At 49.3% G+C, this 20,609-nt stretch overlaps 1 protein-coding gene across 1 annotated transcript in view; it reads right to left on the bottom strand.

Moving 5' to 3' along the window:
• Window positions 1-5,527: 5,527 nt before the first annotated feature.
• slc44a1b (solute carrier family 44 member 1b) overlaps window positions 5,528-20,609 on the bottom strand; it is a gene marked incomplete at both ends in the record, with an annotated part of 28,199 nt that continues 13,117 nt past the window's right edge. The window contains 10 exons of the mRNA XM_080526983.1: window positions 5,528-6,133; window positions 6,321-6,557; window positions 6,940-7,077; window positions 7,296-7,379; window positions 7,617-7,773; window positions 17,891-18,059; window positions 18,745-18,931; window positions 19,311-19,468; window positions 19,931-20,020; window positions 20,390-20,559. Coding sequence (XP_080383109.1) covers window positions 5,528-6,133; window positions 6,321-6,557; window positions 6,940-7,077; window positions 7,296-7,379; window positions 7,617-7,773; window positions 17,891-18,059; window positions 18,745-18,931; window positions 19,311-19,468; window positions 19,931-20,020; window positions 20,390-20,559 — 1,996 coding nt within the window. The remainder of the gene's footprint in view (window positions 6,134-6,320; window positions 6,558-6,939; window positions 7,078-7,295; window positions 7,380-7,616; window positions 7,774-17,890; window positions 18,060-18,744; window positions 18,932-19,310; window positions 19,469-19,930; window positions 20,021-20,389; window positions 20,560-20,609) is intronic.

The following is a 20,609-nucleotide window of genomic DNA, read 5'->3' as shown; positions in this document are numbered from 1 at the left end:
CGTTCTGTCTGGCTACAAGAGGTCCGACTCCCCGACATGGCCTGGTCTGACAGCTGGTCTCAGAGCAGCCGCTACAGACCCATTAAACAACAACAACAACAACAACAACAACAGAAAGTAGAACTGAATCAGAACAGTGAGCGTTGGTCCCACCAGCCTGTCAGCGAGGCGTGACACAGCGTGGTCTGGGCGTCCGCCACTGTTCAACCAGTCGGGTTTGGCAAACAGAACGTTGTGGTGTATTTGCCGGGGGCGTCTCCGCACAGGCAGACAAGGCCTAGAAAGAGTCACTGTCTGTCACAACGCATTTCTATGCTGAGTCACTGTCTGTCTTGGTGCATTTCTACGCAGTGACATCAGCAGAGTAAGTCTTGGTCTTCTATAATGGACACACACATGGATGACAGGCCCGGGCCAGGACTGGGTCCAGAAGTGTTCACAGATGCAGTTAGAGGGAGAGTTATGGAGAGTTATCTGGTGCGCCTGGCGTCCTTCTTGATTGCACTAGGCTCAGGCAGGCGTGAGGGGCAGGTCCTCTCCCCTCCTCTAAAACATCTAACTTAACAACGTCTCTACACGTACCTCTGACTGACCCAGCTAAACACGTCTCAACTATAAACATTTTACATATATCTTAAATTGATCTCAGTGTTGACAATGAAAACCATCTTAGTAGTGCAATTCTTAACATGCTTTGCGCATTAGAGTTTTGTGGCAATGATCATTCGGTTTTCGACTATTATTATTATTTTTCTTTTTTTTTTCAACATACATGCTTCTTAATATCTCCTAGCTACGTCGTAGTGTTACGGTCGAGTGAGTGTTCCAGACGAGCACCGACAAGACCAGTTTAGTTTTCCTGTTTTTGAAACATCGACACGTACTCTTGTGAAAAGTTATCGCTTGTATTTTCTCCCGCTCGCTCGGATAGGCTGAAAACGAAAGGTTGTCATGGGAACAGTCACAGCCGTCGAACATATCCGCCCTCGTCACGTCACGACAACATCAGAACACAGTAAATAGGATGTCAGTCTTATCAACACGTTAATAAGAAACGTTCAGTTTACAAAAGAACCGCAATTCAGGATGTGCAATTCATACCGTTCTGAACCCCTTATCTCATGCGCGCGCACGCACGCGCGCGCACACACACACACACACACACACATCACACACACACACACACACACACACACACACATAAAAAGTAGTGTCTGATACCATAAGACAAATGAAAACAAAAAGTCAAAGCGGTGACAAGGTTGTAGGGCGTTGAATACATGATTCTACTGCGCAAAACAAGTCAGGACTTGTTTAAGGCTTACAGCACTCCCCCCCCCATCCACCCCCCCAACCCCCATCTAACCGCCCCCCCCCCCCAACCCTCAGTTACGTCACTAACCAGTAAGCCCCAGCAGGGGGCGGAAGCCTACTGAGGAGGATAAGGCAAAGTGCGAGTTTGTCGTCATGCCTCCCATCTCACTAACATCTCAAACATGGTACCCCCTCCCCCACAGACATGGTACGCCAGGAGATGTTGTCTTGACAAGATGGAGTGAAGGTAGGAAGACTTATTTTGTAACAGACAGTGTTGTGTTATTGCTGTCTGTCTGTTTGCCTGCCTGCCTGCCTGCCTGTCTGTCTGTCTGTCTGTCTGTCTGTCTGTCTGCCTGCCTGTCTGTAGCTGTTGGAGGACAGAGCTCATTGTAACGCATGGAACGGAATTAGGAACACGTGTTTGATACACATCTTTGATACACGTACAATACCATTCCTCATACCGTTCCTTGCGTTACAAAGAGCCCGTCCTCCGATTTCTATCTCCACCAGCCTCCAGTCAGAAGATCTCTGCTGGAACTGAAGTGGAACACAGGTCACCTGTCCATCTCTCCTAATAACAACTGACTCAGTGACTCCGTGAATGAACTGAGAGAGAGTCAATGAACTGGACCCTGTTCAACACTAAATGAATCAAGTCAAATCCAATGAATCAAAGTGAGTCAGATGGATGAGTTGGTTGAGTGTTCAGAGAAACAGCAGACTCTGCAACCCTCTAAAGCCGCTCCCATCCCATCCCCCCAGTACCCCACCCCCCACCCCCCGCCCCCTGCCTAGTCCACCATGACCCCTAGCTCCTGTAGGAGGGGGAAGGTTTAGGGCGGGACACCCTCCTCACTCCTGTCCCTTGTGACCGTAGGAACTAAACTAAAGGTCTTCCACCGCCTGCTGTGTAAGATCCCACCCTGTCAGTGTCTCTGTCTCGGCGTCAAACACAAAGGACAACAGAAGAAAACAGAAACATCACAGTCGTCCATGAAAAGAAGCATCCATTTGAGCTCACAATGCTCAGAAGTTAGCTGCAACATAAAAAGACCCACCCAACCCATACACACACACACACACACACACACACACACACACACACACACACTCATTCTGATAAAAACACATTTTCATTTCAAAACAGGACAACAGGCTCTCAGGGTGCAAACGGAAGGTGCAACGGTGTGACTCTGACATACTTTAAGTTTTCAGTGGTTGATTAAAATCACACGATCTAAGTGCTTCATCGCTGCAGGACTGATGATGATGACGATGACGAAGAGGAGAAGGAGGACCTCTTCGACAGGGTCGAGAAGTTCCAACAGAAAAAACAAAAACTCGTTATGCAAAAAAAACGTTAGCTACCCAAAAGTGATTCAATACATATTTTAGTACTGTGTGTTGACTAGATGGCAAATCGTTTTTTTAGTCTTACAAAAGAGGACATCACTACGAAAAATGCATCAGCCTTTCAAAATATGCAGCGCTTCCATATAAAGTGCTTCATTACATTGTTATTTGTTCAACATTTTTTTTTTTTACAGTTTCTTATTAAAATATTGTATTCCCTGGAGTGAAACCATAGTAAACATGTTACACATTGGTAAAAATAAACATTTTGGAATGTCTTTTTTTGTTGTTTAAAGTCCCATAGGTGGTTTTGGTCAAGCTGAACTTGTTCCCGGAGCCTGTAAAGAAGATTGAGATGTCATTACTCCGCCCACAGTAACACACACACACACACATACACACACACACACACACACACACACACACACACACACACACACACACATACACACATACACACATACACACATACACACATACACACACACACACACACACACACACACACACACCCACACACACACACACACACACACACTGCATAAACGTGTTTAGAAACGTCTTTGGTTGTGAGAGAGATGGAGGATGGAGAGAGATGATAGAGAGATGAGACGGGTAGAACAACATGACTTACATCCACATCAAAGTTGTTGTAGAAAGAAAGACAAAATGGAGAGGGTGATGAGGAGAGAGCTGAGGAGGAGGGAGGGTGCGAAGCCATGCAGGGGAGTAGTGGAGGCTGGCCGAGGTAGAAATCGGAGGACGGGAGCTCATTGTAATCCATGGAACCGAGTGAGGAATAGTATCAAAAACACGTGTTTATTCCGTTCCGTTCCTTACGAAGAGCCTGTCCTCCGTCTACCTCGGCCAGCCTCCCCAGAGTAGAGTTAGAGGTTAGAGGCTGGTCCATGTTGAACCCAGGAGGCGGGACATTCACCAGAGAGGTGAGGGACATCTACAGTCAAACACAACCTCTTACAAACCTCTACCAAGTCAACCACTGCTACTACCTCTATGACTTGGGAGGCTGGTAGAGGTAGAAATCGTAAGAGGACGGGGCTCAATGTAATAGATAGAACATTGTGTTCCTCCAATTTCTACCTTCACCTGCCTCCCCTGGTCTATGACTACTTCTACATCAGGAGTACCTCGGTTTGAGCTGGTAGTCTGCCTGGGTGTGTGCATGCGTGTGTGTGTGTGTGTGTGTGTGTGTGTGTGTGTGTGTGTGTGTGTGTGTGTGTGTGTGTGTGTGTGTGTGTGTGTGTGTGGGTGTGTGTGTGTGTGTGTGTGTGTGTGTGTGTCCAGGCCTGATATCTCCTGATGATGAAGCTGCTCACTGCTGAGGTGAGGAGCTGTACAGATATAGCCATATAGACATAGACATATAGCCAGATAGAGTCATATAGACATACTAGAGTCATATAGACATACTAGAGTCATATAGCCATACTAGAGTCATATAGACATACTAGAGTCATATAGACATACTAGAGTCATATAGACATACTAGAGTCATATAGACATACTAGAGTCATATAGACATACTAGAGTCATATAGAGATACTAGAGTCATATAGACATACTAAAGTCATATAGAGATAGACATACTAGAGTCATATAGACATACTAGAGTCATATAGACATACTAGAGTCATATAGAGATAGACATACTAGAGTCATATAGACATACTAGAGTCATATAGACATACTAGAGTCATATAGACATACTAGAGTCATATAGATAGACATACTAGAGTCATATAGACATACTAGAGTCATATAGACATACTAAAGTCATATACTGTAGATAGACATACTAGAGCCATATAGACATACTAGAGCCATATAGACATACTAGAGTCATATAGATAGACATACTAGAGTCATATAGATAGACATGCTACAGTCGTATAGATATAGTCATACAATAGTTTCTAGATCCAAGTCTCTGGTCCCAGCAGGGAGAATAATAAAATAAATAAAAAGGTTAGATCAGATTCAACTTTATTGTCATTGAACAGAGCACAAGTACTGAGACAACCACATGTAGTTCATGCCCACGTCTCACCCCAGGGAGAACAGAGCTCTGGGCTCTGGGCACAGGGTCAGCCATCTTCGGCGTGCGTCCCTGGAGCAGTTAGGGTTTAAGTGCCTTGCTCAAGGGCACAACGGCAGTGGTAGGCACCTTAGATATGATGACAGCAACCCTCCAGTCAACCCTCCTCGGATGGGGATCGAACCAGCGACCTACCGATGGCTGGCTGGCCTCTCTAACCTAATACGGCCAGTCTATTGTGCGTCTGTCTGTCTGTCTGTCTGTCTGTCTGTCTGTCTCTCACTCTGTCTCTCTCTCTCTCTCTCTCTTTCGCCATCTTCCCATTGGTCAATTCTCTGTGTCTCCGTTTCTAAGCTGCCCATGCTGAAAGGTTGTGGGGGGGCTGACATCCGGTTCTCTATTTATTTCTCCCCCCTCCCTCCCTCCCTCTCTCCCGACAGCTAAAACATACAGTACTCTCCTTCTCTTCTGACAAAGCACCACGGTGATGATAAGGCAGAAACAACAACAACAATAAATAAATAGAATGTCCACAGAGCCGCACTTCAGGTACAAGAGAGGCCAGGAAGAATGACAGGCAAGACACACAAAGACACAAACGACAACAAAAACAACAACAAAAACAACACAAACAGAAAAAGTCACGTTTACAAGAAGAAGTCCAACGGAAGGAAACCAAAAAAAAGAAGAAAGGAAGAGATGAAATGATGATGAAAGAGTCTGGTGTGGCGGTGTTGGGGGGGGGAGGCGGTGATGCGGTGAGAGATGACGGCGGTGAACCAACGCCACAGCACGCCATCACCTCGCCTCGTCATTAGCATGCGTTAGCCGGTTAGCGTGTTTGTGAGCATGCGCTGGGTTACCGACGGCGACGGAGACGACGGCAGCGGGGGGTGTAGTAGACAACGGCGGTTTGGGTTTGGCGGCCGGGGGAGGGGGCGGGGGGGAGGGGCCCTGGAGCAGCGTGACCAATAGGAAGAGCGCGGAGGCGGGCAGGTAGAGGCCGAGGAACAGGAGCACATCCTCCGTCAGGCAAGCGACCAGCGCCGCTAGCGTGTTCCGGTCCGACAGGACCCAGTCCATGGCCACGCCCACCAGCAGGTAGTACACCTGGAACTCCTGCTGGGCGTCCCATTCCCCGCCGCCACCGTCCAATCCCACGCCCCGCTCCTCCTCCTCCTCCTCCTCCTCCTCCTCCTCCTCCTCCACCACGCCTCCTCGCCTTCCCCCGGCCCCGCCCACAACACCGTTCTCGGACACGCCCCCTCCTCCTCGGCTGTCACTCACCATGGGTTTCATCTCCGCCACCTCCGAGACCCCGCCCTCTTTGGGCCGGCTCCGCCCCCCGTGACCCCGCCCACGTTCCGCCACACGCTCCAGCTTCCTGCTGTTCTCCACAAACTCCTGCAGGGGGAGGCAGTGAGGGGGAGGCAAAGAGGAGAGGAGGGAGGGGGAGGGGGAGGCAGAGAGGGGGAGGAGGGAGGGAGGGCAGAGAGGTCATGGGGGAATAACATTATACAATGCAGGAAGGAGAGAGAGAGGTGTCATTTCGAATGTAGTAAAATACATTTAAATTGACCCCCCCCCTCACCATCAGGGCCTTGTCCATGTAGAACTCTTTCCCGGGGGTCCCGTCGTTGTACTTAGTGTCGATGGCGAAGCAGAGGAACAGGACGTCCACCACTACCTCGAACACGGACAGGAAGCAGTGGGCGACCAGGAAGGAGAAGAGACACACGATGAAGAGGGGGAGGAGCCACTCTGCGTAGTCGCGCTGGTAGTTCAGCAACAGCACACCCGCGAACGCTGTCGACGTCACGATCAGGATCTGCAGGTGGGCGGACACACACACACACACACACAGACGTAAGCATATATACACACACGTACACACACACACACACACACACACGTAAGCATACATACAAACACGTATACACACACACACACACACACACACATACACATAATATCCATGATCCATATACACACACACACACACACACACACACACATAAGCATATATACACACACACACAACCATATACACACACACACACACAACCATATACACACACATGTTGAATTAAGCAGAGAGACAAACAAATGAACAATGGTAGCACAAAGATCCCCCTTGCCCCACCACCACCCCCACCCCCACCCCCACAGCGAGGTCCTCCAGTATCCCAGAAGCCCCCTCTCTCTCTCACCTTGCCCAGGAAGAGGACGAAGTCGCCCACGGCGTTGATGGCCGCCACACGCAGGGCGTTCTCCACCAGGATGACGAAGGCGTCGCGCGCCGACGTGCAGAAACTGGTGCTGTTGATGGCTGTGGCCGCGTACGCATTCTAGAGAGGGGGAGGAGGGGGGAGAGGAGAGGAGGGAGGAGGTAGAAAGGGAGGGAGATAAAAGATAAACACAGAAATACAGAGGTATACAGATAGAGATCCATGACTGACGTAGAGAGAGAGAGAGCGCGGGAGAAAGAGAGAGAGAGAAAGAGAGAGGGAGAGAGAGAAAGAGAGAGAGGGGGGGGGGGAGAGAGAGAGAAAGAAGGAGAGGTTACCTGATTGAGATAGTTGAGGCACTTCTCCAGACACCACAGACAGCAGATACACGTCTTCAGCATACAACGTGCACACGCATTCTCCTGAGAGAGAGAGAGAGAGAGAGATGAATGGAGGGAGAGGGAGAGAGATGAATGGAGGGAGAGGGAGAGAGAGAGAGAGAGAGGTGGATGGAGAGAGAGAAAGAGAGAGGAAATAAAGAGAGAGATGAAGACAGGGAGGGCTTGTTCAATGAACACCTTCTCTTGGAGCTGTACATGAAGAAGGAGGAGGAAGAGGAGGAGGAAGAGAGGGAAGAGGAGGAGGAGGAGTCTACCCACCCTGCCCTTCAGCTGTTGGTGTATGTACATGAGGAAGAGGCGTGGTATCTTCACCAGCGTGATGATGAAGGAGCCCTTGGCCACCGTGCCCAGGTGGTACCTGGCCAATCGCAGCACGGACGACAGGATGGGTGTGACCGGGAGGCGGGTCTTGTCCCTGAGGGTAACCGGGGGCAACCGGTCAGAAGCGCATTCATTAAAATTAAACAGTGATAAAACAGAGGTTCTCCTCGTTGGCACTAAATCCACCTTGGCTAAACCTCACAGCTTCTCACTTACCATTGACAACTCCACAGTCTCCCCTTCCCCTCAGGTTAAGAGTCTGGGTGTCATCCTGGACAGCACATTATCCTTCGAATCTCACATCAACAATGTCACTCGGCCTGCATATTTCCACCTACGCAACATTAATCGTCTCCTTCCATCACTTACACCCTCCAGCACCGCCATTCTTGTCCATGCCCTGGTTACTTCCCGTTTAGACTACTGTAATGCCATCCTCTTTGGTCTCCCACACAAATGTCTCCATAAACTCCAACTGGTCCAGAACTCAGCTGCACGCATCATCACTAGAACTCCCTCCATTCACCATATCACTCCAGTTCTCCAACAACTTCACTGGCTCCCTATCAAATTCCGTATTCACTTTAAGATTCTCCTTCTCACCTTTAAGGCTCTCCACAACCTAGCACTCTCATACCTCTCTGAACTCCTTCGTACTCACACTCCCTCCCGTAGTCTCAGATCCTCCTCTGCCAACCAACTTGTCATCCCTTCTGCCCGCCTAACTACTATGGGGTCTAGAGCCTTCAGCCGCTCTGCTCCCCGCCTCTGGAACTCTCTGCCACCTAACATACGCAATATTGACACTCTCACCACTTTCAAATCCTGTCTTAAACACACCTTTTCACAATGGCTTACTTGGTTTGATCTATTTTATGTATTTTGTTTGTTGTTATATCTGATTTTGCTGTTTTTATCTAATTTTGCTTTGTTGATTTTAATGTTTTGATATGTGGTTTTAAACTGTCTTGTAAGGTGTCCTTGAGAGCCTTGAAAGGCGGCCATAAATAAAATTTATTATTATTATTATTAATAATAATATATTAACTATTAATATATAATATATATATATATATTGTTTGGCTAATCCATGGGAGGGTATTTGATTGGGAGTTTATTTTATTGTTTGATTCATTTGATTGGGTAAAAGTATGCATGCAGAGGGTGATTGGCTTAGATAGAAATGGGGGCGGGCTTAATGGAGGTAATCTGGGTGGCAGGGAATCGGAATGACAGTGTGAAGAGAGATGGGAGTTGGTAAGGAGTTCTGTATGATTGTGTAGCTTGTTAAATCTTTTTCTGTTAGTTTGTTCACTGTTTATTCACATGTACTGATATCAATGTGTTGTGTTTAGTTTTACAATCTGTTTAATAGATGAAGAAGGAAATCAAACCGAATTGTGTCAGTCTCATCATTTCACCCGTACTGCCGGAGCAAGCAGAGGATTCGCCATCAGCTAACTAGAGGGAGAGCTGAACAATTGTAAAACACCCGCTGACGACCGCAGGAGGACGGACCGTCAGTTAGCTAAGGAATACAAGCCCGGTTGGACGCAACAGAAGCTCCGGGAGGCAAGGATCCATTCACCGGAGATAAGAGCAAGCTAAAGCCTGGTCAGGTTAGTGACGGAGCCGCGCCCGCAACTGTAGCTAACTAGCCACTTGCTAGCCAGCGTAGCATTAGCAAACTAAGCTAGCGTTAGCCCTGTTGTTGCAATAGCGCAGCAGGCACGCGGTAGAGCTTATAGCACTCAAAGCTACAGCTAACTAGGCCGGCAACGGAGCCGGGGCGCCCGCGACCGTAGCTAACTAGCCACTTGCTAGCCAGCGTAGCATTAGCAAACTAAGCTAGCGTTAGCCCTGTTGTCGCAATAGCGCACAGGCACGCGGTAGAGCTTATAGCACTCAAAGCTACAGCTAGCTAGGCAGGCAAGGAGTGAAACAATCCACGGCTAGCTTCAACTGGTTAACCTAACTGCAAGAATCCACAGCCCATAAAACAAGACTCCAGACAGCCCAAAATAAACTGGTTAGGCTTCTGCTAGGCCTCAACCCTAGGACACATCTAACCGCTGCTCATTTTTTGAGCCTTGATTGGCTACGAGTAGTTGACAGAGTGCAGCAGCTTGCACTGGGCCTGGTCTTCAAGATACGCTACACCACAAAGACACCCAAGTACCTGTCAACATACTTCCAAAAAGTGAACAACGTCCACACATACAACACCAGAGGAAGCTCCACGAACCACGTTCAACCGCGTTGCACCACAAACAAGGGGTTAAACTCGTTTGCAAACTATGCAGTAAAAATGTGGAACGCCCTTCCTATAATCTTAAAGGAGTGCAAAACACTGCCCACCTTCAAAACCACTCTCAAAAAACATTTACAGGAGGCTGCAATCCGTAACTGGACCCTCTAAATCAAAAATCAGATTAAAAGACCCGAACTACCCACTGTACATACTTTGTGTTTTGTCCCCCGCCCCCACCTGTGGTGTATGTCCCCACCTGTCCTACCCGCTGTACATACCTTATGTTTTGTTGTATTGTTCTTCCCATGATGGATGTGTGTTTATCTTGTAGATAGTAATAGTTATTTGTCTGTATTATCTTGTAGATAGTACTAGCTTTTTTGTCTGTCTTACATGTAACGATGAATTGAGAATCAAGGACCCCAATTGAAATAAGCCAGTGGCTTTCTTGGGTTTTTATCCTGTTAGTTGACCTTGTATGTAATATGTACTTTCATGTACCTACTTCTGCAAATCTTCTAATAAAGTTTTCAATCAATCAATCAAAGCTAGGCTAACCTACAAGACCCACCAAGAAAGGAATTGCGAGCTAATAGCAGCTACCCAGAGAGCTACCCACACCCAGCACTCTTCTCTGTGACTCTATTGACTGTTTGCATTAAAATAGGTTTGTGTGTACCTGGGTATTAAGTCGTCGGGGGGAGGAAAATCCTCTCCCACTTTATTATTTTATTTTTAGCAGTATCCCTGGGATGACCTCACGGTGAACCTGGTTCCGCTGCCGAAGACTAGTTAAGGAAGTGCAGGGACCAGCGCAAATCAGCTCAGGGAGTCAGAGAGGGCTGAAGATATAAGATAGAAAGACGAAGCAGGTACACACAAGTTATTTCTGAGTCACAGGCAGAATGGAAGCGCTAAGGACCGAAAGGGAAAAGTTGGCAGTCACTTTTGAGAGAGGATACCGCCACATCATCAGGTCAGTGGCATTGATGGGCGAAGATGACATGAAACGCGAGTGGATAGCGCTCCTATCAAACGCGAAAGACCTAAACTCTGCAGACGACAATTATGAGGAAGGTTTGCAGGCCAAAGCAAGTCAGGAACCTGAGACGGGTAACAGTCAGCTTCTTCAAGACATCACCAAGGCCGCTGAGGAGAGAGCTCAGAAGGTTGAACAGGTCGGTCACGTTTTAAAGGCCAACATGTGGACAAGGTTCGCGGGGGTCGAACTTTCATCCACAATTAGACGAGCAGAAAGGAGTCACGAAGGCGCGAAGAGGATCAGTCTAGAAGAGGCAACCCACGACGTTTGTAAAGAACGAAGCACACTCACAGAGAGCCTCATCATCAAAGCGCGAAGTCTGCTATCAAGCTGGGGGGAGTGGATCCCTGTAGTTGAGGCGTGCAACACGAGAAAGTCACTAGAGGAGCTGGAGGACAAAAGGGATGAACTTTGGGAAACGTTTGTGACTGAATTTGGAAGAGTTGAGAAGGAGAATACTGACAAAATGGCCGACAAGGCCGCCGCAGCAAAGCAAATGGCCACCGACGCTCTCGCCAAAGACGAGAGGAAAAGGGCCGACGTTCTCGCCGAAGATGAGAGGAAAAGGGCCGACGCTCTCGCCGAAGATGAGAGGAAACGGGCCGACGTTCTCGCCGAAGATGAGAGGAAAAGGGCCGACGTTCTCGCCGAAGATGAGAGGAAAAGGGCCGACGTTCTCGCCGAAGAAGAGGCCAAAGATCGAGCGACGAATAGAGAAAGGGCCGACGTTCTCGCCGAAGATGAGAGGAAAAGGGCCGACGTTCTCGCCGAAGAAGAGGCCAAAGATCGAGCGGCGAATAGGAAAAGGGCCGACGCTCTCGCCGAAGATGAGAGGAAAAGGGCCGACGTTCTCGCCGAAGAAGAGGCCAAAGATCGAGCGGCAAATAGAGAAAATAAAGAAGCCATCGCCAAGCTGGAAAGGAAAGCCGCTGAGGCAAGACTGAAGTCAGCTGATAGCGTGGCCGAGTTTGAGAAGGAGACAGCGAAGGTGAAATTGGGGGCCGAAGAAGAGATCGCTGAGGCAAGGCAGAAGGCGGCCGTGATTGAGTTGAAGGCAGCAGAAATAGCCGCTCAAGAGCGCGCCAAACTACTGGAGGCTCAGCGGGAAGCATGGGAACAAGCCCGGGAGGCAGGGCTGGAGAGCGCCACATATGGAGGCAACCGCACTAGAGCCAAGATCAAACTCCCTCCAACAAGGCTGCCCGTGTTCAGCGGGTGTATGAGAGATTTTCATCGCTGGCGGAAAGATTGGGAGAGCCTGCAGCAGCAGGGAGACCCATCGGGGTCGCCAGAGGTGAAGAAACTCCACCTTCTCGAGAGCATAGACAGAAAGGTTTTCGAGGAACTCAAACTCTCGAGCTACCGCTCAGCGGAGGACGTGTTCAAAGCCTTGGAGAATCGGTTTGGAGACAAGGCAACCATCGCGCTGCAAATTATTGAGGAATTGGAAAGAATACCAGCGGTAAAAGGAAACCAGCCGAGGAAAGCGATCGACCTTATTCAGGCAGTGGAAAGAGCCCTCATGGACCTGACTGACTTAGGAGAAGTGGGCGCTATGAAGAACCCACTTGTAATTAAGGCCATCGAGAGCAAACTGCCAGATCGCGTGCAGGAAGGCTGGTTTACCTTTGTAACCGAACCCGAAAACCAAGTCACCCCAGACAAGCAATTCGATGCTCTTCTTCTGTTTCTGAAAAGGCAGGAAGTAATCCTCGAAAGGATGGCGCGAATCCGAGGCTCCACAGAAACCTCTGGGGGAACACCGGAGAGGCCAGTCAGATGGGAGAAGAGGGCATTCACGAGGGCCACGGAGAAAGACTCACCGGTAGATGAAGAAGAGGAGGAACATCGAGGTGAAACCAGAGTCACAGGCAGGAACTCGGAAAGAAGAGAAGAGTGTGACATCTGTGGAAGCGACCAGCACGGTGGCAAAATATTCTTCTGCCGTAAGTTCAAGAGTCTCAGTCTGGCAGAGAAGCGAGCCACAGCAAAGCAAAGCAAAGCCTGTCAGAAATGTTTGGGCATGCACGGTGCCGACGGAGAGTGTAGTAACCGGTACCTGTGCAGAAATATGTGCAAGCAGAATGAAGGAAGGGCAAGTCATCACTACCTTCTGTGTCCCGAGTGGAGTGAGGGAAAGAAGACAGGGCCAGGGTTCGCTGACAAGCAACGAGAATTCCTGGATTCTTTGGGACTCAACCCTGAACAGGAAAGGAGGGCGAACGCATTCACCAGTAAGGCTTCGATGACGCTGAGCACGGGCGCAGAAGGCGGGGGTCTCTTCGCGGAGAATGGGCCAGAGGAACATCCAGTACTAATGATGACATTGATAGTCAAAACAGAAGCAGGAAATGCCCTGGGAACCCTCATAGACCTCGCCTCCGACACAAATTATATCACCAACCGGGCCGCCGATCGTCTCCAACTGGAGCGGAGGCAAGTAACACTGACCGTGCAGGGGGTCGGTGGAATGAAGGTCAGGGTCAAGACTAACAAATACCTGCTAAAGGTCAGGGCGTGGAGCAACAACAGATGGAGTCCCCACGAGATGGTATGCTACGGGCTCGACACAATCGCTCGTGCAGACAAGGTCATCAGTCCAGAGCGACTCTGTAAGTTCTTCCCTGGGGTCGAGAAGAAAGAGCTGGTCCGACCTAAGGAAATCGAGCTCTTGATCAGCCACCGAGAGGGACGACTCGCTCCACGGTGGAGAAGAGGGACGGGAGACTTAGTGCTGTGGGACGGGCCTCTGGGGAAGACCGTGGGAGGAACGCACCCAGACCTGTTTGAAAGTTGGGAAAGATCCGCACACAACTCCCAGACGCACTTTGCGCGTTCTCTGAGAACGGAGGCAGTAAGTTTTGAGGAGATCCCCTGCAAGACGCCCAGCGCAAAAGAAGAGGATGGAGACCAGAAGCCGCAAGGTCATGAAAAGACCGGGAGAACAGCTGCAAGCAGCAAAGAGGTCCTCGAGTGGTGGAGCTGGGATAGCATCAGCGCCGCGTGCGAGCCAAAGTGTGGAGGGTGTCGCTGCGGAAATTGTCAGCCGGGCGGGAAAGAGATGACTCTCGCAGGGGAAAAGAAGATCAAAACCTACGCAATTACCCGCGTCAACATCGGGGACAAGCCAGCCGGATGCATCGCCCAGCTGGCCATGAGGAAGACGGCAAGGCTGCCAGAGGTCGCCCACCTAAAAGAAGAGCGGAGAGCACTTGAGGAGGACACCTATGTAGACGACATTCTAGCGTCTCATGTCGACAGGAGAGAGCTGAGGAGCATCACGGAGGGAATCGAGAGGACGCTCAACGCTGGAGGTTTCGCTCCGGAACCACGGATCCAGTCGGGTCAAAGTGGGAGGAGCAAAGAGGGCCAGCCTGCAGAAACGAGGGCCAATGTGGAGCCAGAGTCAGAGGTGTTGGTGCTGGCTGATCAGCTGAGCGAGGAAACATCCAGGGGAGTGGCTGTAAGTGCTCGAGACAGCGTGAGCATGCTGCAACGGAAAGCGTTCACTGCAGCTGTAACACGCGCTCAGGCGAGGAAGGGGCTGGACCCGAAATGCGGCATTGAGGAGGAAGCAAATGCAAAGGGGACATCCACACCGGTTGGGAGTTCCAGGGACCCCGAGCATGAGAGGGAGAGGCTCTGGGGCGCTGCTCTCATGGACCTGATTGAGCCAGAACGCTTCAGTGAGATAGGCAGGCTCATTCGGGTAGTTGGGTGGGTCCGGCGAGCTGTTAGGCAGTGGTTGGTTTGCAGGAGGGCTCCAGAAGACGCAAAGTGGGAGGCTACACGCCCGAGGGAGACAAGAAGCGGAGTTAGCCTCGGCGTCCAGGAGCTGAACGCAGCTTTCCGCGACCTGTGTCTGGCTGCACAGGATGGAACAGAGTTTCCTAAAATGACTTGGGACAGACTGGTAGTTGAGAGGGTCGAAGGGCCGGGGCTGCTGGTGTGTTCCGGAGGAATCCAGGAGGCGAAGGAGGTGGGAATCCCACTTGTCCCCTACACTGCATGGATCAGCACTCTGTTGGCAGGGGAGGCCCATGGGGCGAGCCACGAGGGGTTGGCTGGCACCCTATTGAAGATGCGCAAGAAGGCGTGGGTGATTCAGGACGAGGAAGGAGCGAGGGCCACGATCTCTTCCCAACGCTCGACCGAGACGTTGGGCGGGTGGTCGTGCTGCTTCCCGTGGAGGAGCAGTAGAAAATAACTGTATTAAAGAGAGGGAAAGTTGTGGTCCATTTAGGCACAAAGGACCAATGGACCAAGTGGGAGGTGTTTGGCTAATCCATGGGAGGGTATTTGATTGGGAGTTTATTTTATTGTTTGATTCATTTGATTGGGTAAAAGTATGCATGCAGAGGGTGATTGGCTTAGATAGAAATGGGGGCGGGCTTAATGGAGGTAATCTGGGTGGCAGGGAATCGGAATGACAGTGTGAAGAGAGATGGGAGTTGGTAAGGAGTTCTGTATGATTGTGTAGCTTGTTAAATCTTTTTCTGTTAGTTTGTTCACTGTTTATTCACATGTACTGATATCAATGTGTTGTGTTTAGTTTTACAATCTGTTTAATAGATGAAGAAGGAAATCAAACCGAATTGTGTCAGTCTCATCATTTCACCCGTACTGCCGGAGCAAGCAGAGGATTCGCCATCAGCTAACTAGAGGGAGAGCTGAACATATATATATATATATATATATATATATATATATATATATATATATAAACATATTAACTCCCTAGCTCCTACTCCCTAGCCCCTACTCTCTAGCCCAGACCTGGGCATTGTACGGCCCCCGGGCCGCATGCGGTTTAAACCTGGATTAGCAGAGGCTTAGATTTAAACCAGGATTAAATTAAACTAGGTTTAAACTAGGATTAAAGTTTGGTGCAACTGGATTAGTAGATAAGCCTTGATTTAAACCGGTTTAAAATTGATATTTTTTATATAAAAGTCTTAACCTTTGTTTTCAGAATAAAAGTCTGAACCTATTTTTTCTGAAAAAAAGTGTCCTTCGCATCTCCACCTCAGACATTCAACCAGACTTCAGTGCACTTGTTCAAGCCCAAGGCAGACTGGACTTTTCTCACTGAACACAAAAAAGAACTGAAAAATATCAAAAGCACTTGTTGCTTTTTCTACTCAGATGCTTAGATCTGTGTGTTGTAACTTATAGTTATAACACACAGGGCCGGTTTCAGAGACAAGGCTTAAGCCTAGTCCTGGACTTAATCACACTTTCAATGTAAAATCTCCATTGAAGATGCTTTTTAGTCTAGGATTAGGCTTAAGCCTTGTCTGTGAAACCGGCCCTACAGTGTTATAGTTAGTTAGACAGTTAAAATAGATTGATTAATGTGTTACATGATTGATTCACAGTTAAAATAGATTGATTAATGTGTTACATGATTGATTCACAGTTAAAATAGATTGATTAATATGTTACATGATTGATTCACAGTTAAGAGATTGATAAACATGTTACATGATTGATTCACAGTTAAGAGATTGATAAATATGTTACATGATTGATTGACAGAAGTACATTTCTGTTGTATTAGCTAAGAAAAACTGCAGGTTCCAGAATGTCTTGTAGAAAGACGTCATATAAGTTGACAGTTTGTTGTTTTTGAGAAATGTGAATTGTACATTGAATTGAAAGTGAATATCTAATAGCTTGTTTTATTGAAAAAGAAAGTGATCACAAGTGTATGTCAGCAGATTTGTATATAAAGAACCTTTCGCTTGATATCACCAGTCCTAGCCATCATTTCAGAAGGTAGAAATACTACACTGTGACTCGTAATGTTGTATGTATGTAATGTTAATAAATAATAGGCACAAACTGATGTTGCAAAAGGTCAAAACTATAGCTGCATTTACTTCCCTGTGTTTAAATGAGTCCTCTTGCTCTTCTATATTTGACCTACTCCACATTTTCATAGCCTTATCGTAACATGTATTCTTACCAGTAGCAGATAGTCAAAACCATATAATTTACTGCTTTTTATAAAGCGATACAAGTAATATTGAGCAGAATTAAGTTCAGCCTACTGGTCCGGCCCTCCACAATAGTCCTGGTTTCTCATGTGGCCCATTGTGAAAATTAATTGCCCACCCCTGGTATAGACCCTACTCCCTAACCCTTAGCTCCTAGCCCCTACTCTCTAGCCCCTACTCCCTAGCCCCTACTCCCTAGCTCCTACTCCCTAGCCCCTACTCCCTAGGTCCTACTCCCTAGCCCCAATCTCTACTCCCTAGCCCCTACTCCCTAGCTCATAGCCCCTACTCTCTAGCCTCTAGCTCCTAGCCCCTACTCTCTAGCCCCTACTCCCTAGCCCCTACTCCCTAGCCCCTACTCCCTAGCCCCTACTCCCTAGCCCCTACTCCCTAGCCCCTACTCTCTAGCCCCTACTCCCTAGCCCCTACTCCGTAGCCCCTACTCTCTAGCTCCTACTCTCTAGCTCTTAGCCCCTACTCCCTAGCTCCTAGCCCCTACTCCCTAGCCTCTACTCCCTAGCTCGTAGCTCCTACTCTCTAGCTCCTACTCCCTAGCTCCTAGCCCCTAGCTCCAACTCCCTAGCCCTTACTCCCTAGCCCCTACTCCCTAGCTCCTAGCCCCTACTCTCTAGCTCCTAGCCCCTACTCCCTAGCCCCTACTCCCTAGCCCCTACTCCCTAGCTCCTAGCCCCTACTCCCTAGCCCCTACTCTCTAGCCCCTACTCCCTAGCCCCTACTCTCTAGCCCCTACTCTCTAGCCCCTACTCCCTAGCGCCTACGCTCTAGCTCCTAGCTCCTAGCCTCTAGCTCCTAGCTCCTAGCTCCTAGCCCCTAGCTCCTAGTCCCTAGTCCCTAGCCCCTAGCCCCTAGCCCCTAGTTCCTATCTCCTTGCCCCAAGCTCCTAGCCCCTAGCCCCTACCTAGTGAAGTAGTAGGTGACCACGGCTCCGGCCACGGTCATCTGCTGGCAGGCCAGGATGAACTCGCTGACCCAGACGAGGCCCACGGCATGGTACCACGTCATGTACTGGAGCGGCCCGGTCAGACGGAACTCTGTCAGGCCCGTCTCCTCGCTTTGCACCGGGTTCCCTGGGGAATACACAGACCAGGGTCATCTAGCATAGCATCTGAGAGTAGCTCTGTCCACCATCACCCCAGACTTTGAAACTCTTATCAGGACTAAAGCACATCCCCAATCATCCCATTAAGTTCCCCAAATGTTGAGTGACAGTCCGTTTAGTAGGCCTACTCAGAGAGATTATCATATTGTGTGTGTAAACACAGATATGTAGTTATGATGTTCATTTCATTCATAATCACCAGGGTCAGCAGCACAGTTGTGATGTTCATACTCATCAGTTTATTTATCAGGATCAGTTTGCTATTGCTAGAGTAATGTGCTCTATTTGATTATTTTACACATAACATTGTGTCAGTGTTTACTAGCCCATTTTTGAGAAATACATTTGCTTAGTGGATTGCATCTTAATGACGAAAAAATTGGAAAATGTGGGTCCCAAAGCCAGACCAGTTGAGAACCACTGACATAGTGTATAGTAATGTATGGCATAGTGTAGTGTACAGTATAGCAAAGCATAGCATAGTGTACAGTATCATATAGCATAGCACTGCATATTATATAGCATAGCGTTGTGTAAAGCATAGCGTAGCATAGTATAGAATAGCATACAGCATAGCATAGTGTAGTGTACAGTATAGCTTAGAATAGTGTATAGTATAACATAGCTTAGCATAGCATAGCACCCCCCCTCACCAGTGGTCCCTAGGAAGAGCAGCACCAGGACCCAGTAGACCCAGAACACCAGCAGGGCCAGGAAGGTGCAGAAGGGCTGCAGCGTGAGCAGGGGTAGGTGGATGAACACCTTCCCCGCCACGTGGAACAGGGCGATGGTCAACGCCACGCGCTTACGCATGAACAACATCAACAACAGCAGGATGACCTGGGAGGGGGGAAGGGAGGGAGAGGGGGGGAGAGAGTTGAAGAGAGACAGTGACAGATTGAAGCGAGGAAACCAGTTAACCTGAAATTGGGATTGATTCCGACTTAACGTACACTCTCTTTCTCTCAGTCAAATCAAATTGTTTAAACGATCGATATTCTGAGGAAAGGTTTGGCGAGAAAAGAGAGAGAGCTCATCTTCCCTCTCATTCACACACCAGGGGGAGGCTGTTGGGGGTAGAAATCGGAGGACGGGGCTCGTTAGCAGGCATGGAACTGAATGGGGTGTTTTGATTCCTCATTCCGTTCCGTGCATTACGATGAGACGATGAGTCCTCGGATTTCTACCTCCGCCAGCCTCGCGGGAGCCCGGTGCTCACCGTGAAGACTGTGGCGGCGATGGCGTACACCAGCAGCGCCTGCGCATTGTCCTTGGTGTCCTCCACTTCCTCGTTAGCGTCTTTCGCTTCTTTGGCGCTGGTCTGGTTGGCGGTTAACCGGTGGTCGATGTAGAGCCACCACAGAACACTGGTGCCGGCTGGGGACACAGAAACGTCACCTTTTTGGTCACTCGTGCTCACCGTAGACACAGAGAGGCCAGGCCCGATAGTGGGTAGAATAGAATACTTTATTGAGTGTACCCAGGAGGGGTAGTGGTGGTCTAGTGGATAGTGAGTTGGACTTGTGATCGGAAGGTTGTGAGTTCAAATCCCGCCTGAAACCACACCACTACTAGTGTGCCCTTGAGTAAGGCACTTAGCCCTCAGTTACTCCAGGGGGAATGTCCCTGTAATTCGTAATTGTAAATCGCTTTGGATTAAAAGCGTCTGCTAAATGGCAAAATTAAATTAAATTAGGTGGATAAACAGGAAGTGGATTAACAGGAAGGGGTAAACAGGAAGTGGATTAACAGGAAGTGGATTAACAGGAAATGGATAAACAGGAAGTGGGTACACAGGAAGTGGATAAACAGGAAGGGGTAAACAGGAAATGACCTCACCCAGGGAGCCCAGCACCACAAGGCCAGTAAGGATCCAGACGAGGACGGCAGAGATGTAGCGGATGATGATCATCAGGACCATGGAGAGGACTGCAACGCACAGAACACAGCGTCACACACACACTCCAGCCAACCTAATCCTAACCCAGCATGTCCTACAGGACCCTACACCCAGGGTGTCAGCTTTAACTCCCAGCGGAGCACAGCCGTTCGCCATCACACGTCCTTCACTGGGAGCTGTCTCTCCTCCCAGAGGACACCAACGCCCAGCTCAGTCCCCCCTAGTCCCAGCCCTAACCCTAGTCCCAGCCTGAACCTTAACACCAACCCTCACCCTAACCCTGAATCAAGGCAAAACAGGCTCATTTACAAAAACAAAAACATTTTCACAACATGGCAGCCATACAGCGGGGGGGGGGGGGGGGGGGCACGGCCGTCCCGTGAGTGTGATGTCATCACCTAGCGCCAGCAGGCAGAGGCCCAGGATGATCTCCTTGCTGGCTGCGACCCCTGCGATGAGCCTGTGTAGGACGCCGTTGTCGCCCACAAAGGTCACCACCGCCTCGGCAAACTTGGCATAGCAGGAGATGTCCACCGGCGTGCAGCGGTTAAACACCGGCAGGGACTTACTGTATGGGAGGGGGGGGGGGGGGGAGAGGGGGGGAGGGGGGGAGGGAGG

The sequence above is a fragment of the Nansenia antarctica genome, assembly GCF_963989245.1.
Source record: "Nansenia antarctica genome assembly, chromosome: 3".
In the NCBI taxonomy this organism is placed as follows: domain Eukaryota; kingdom Metazoa; phylum Chordata; class Actinopteri; order Argentiniformes; family Microstomatidae; genus Nansenia; species Nansenia antarctica.
Note: the sequence above shows the minus strand (reverse complement) of the source record. Positions and strands in the feature narration are given on the sequence as shown.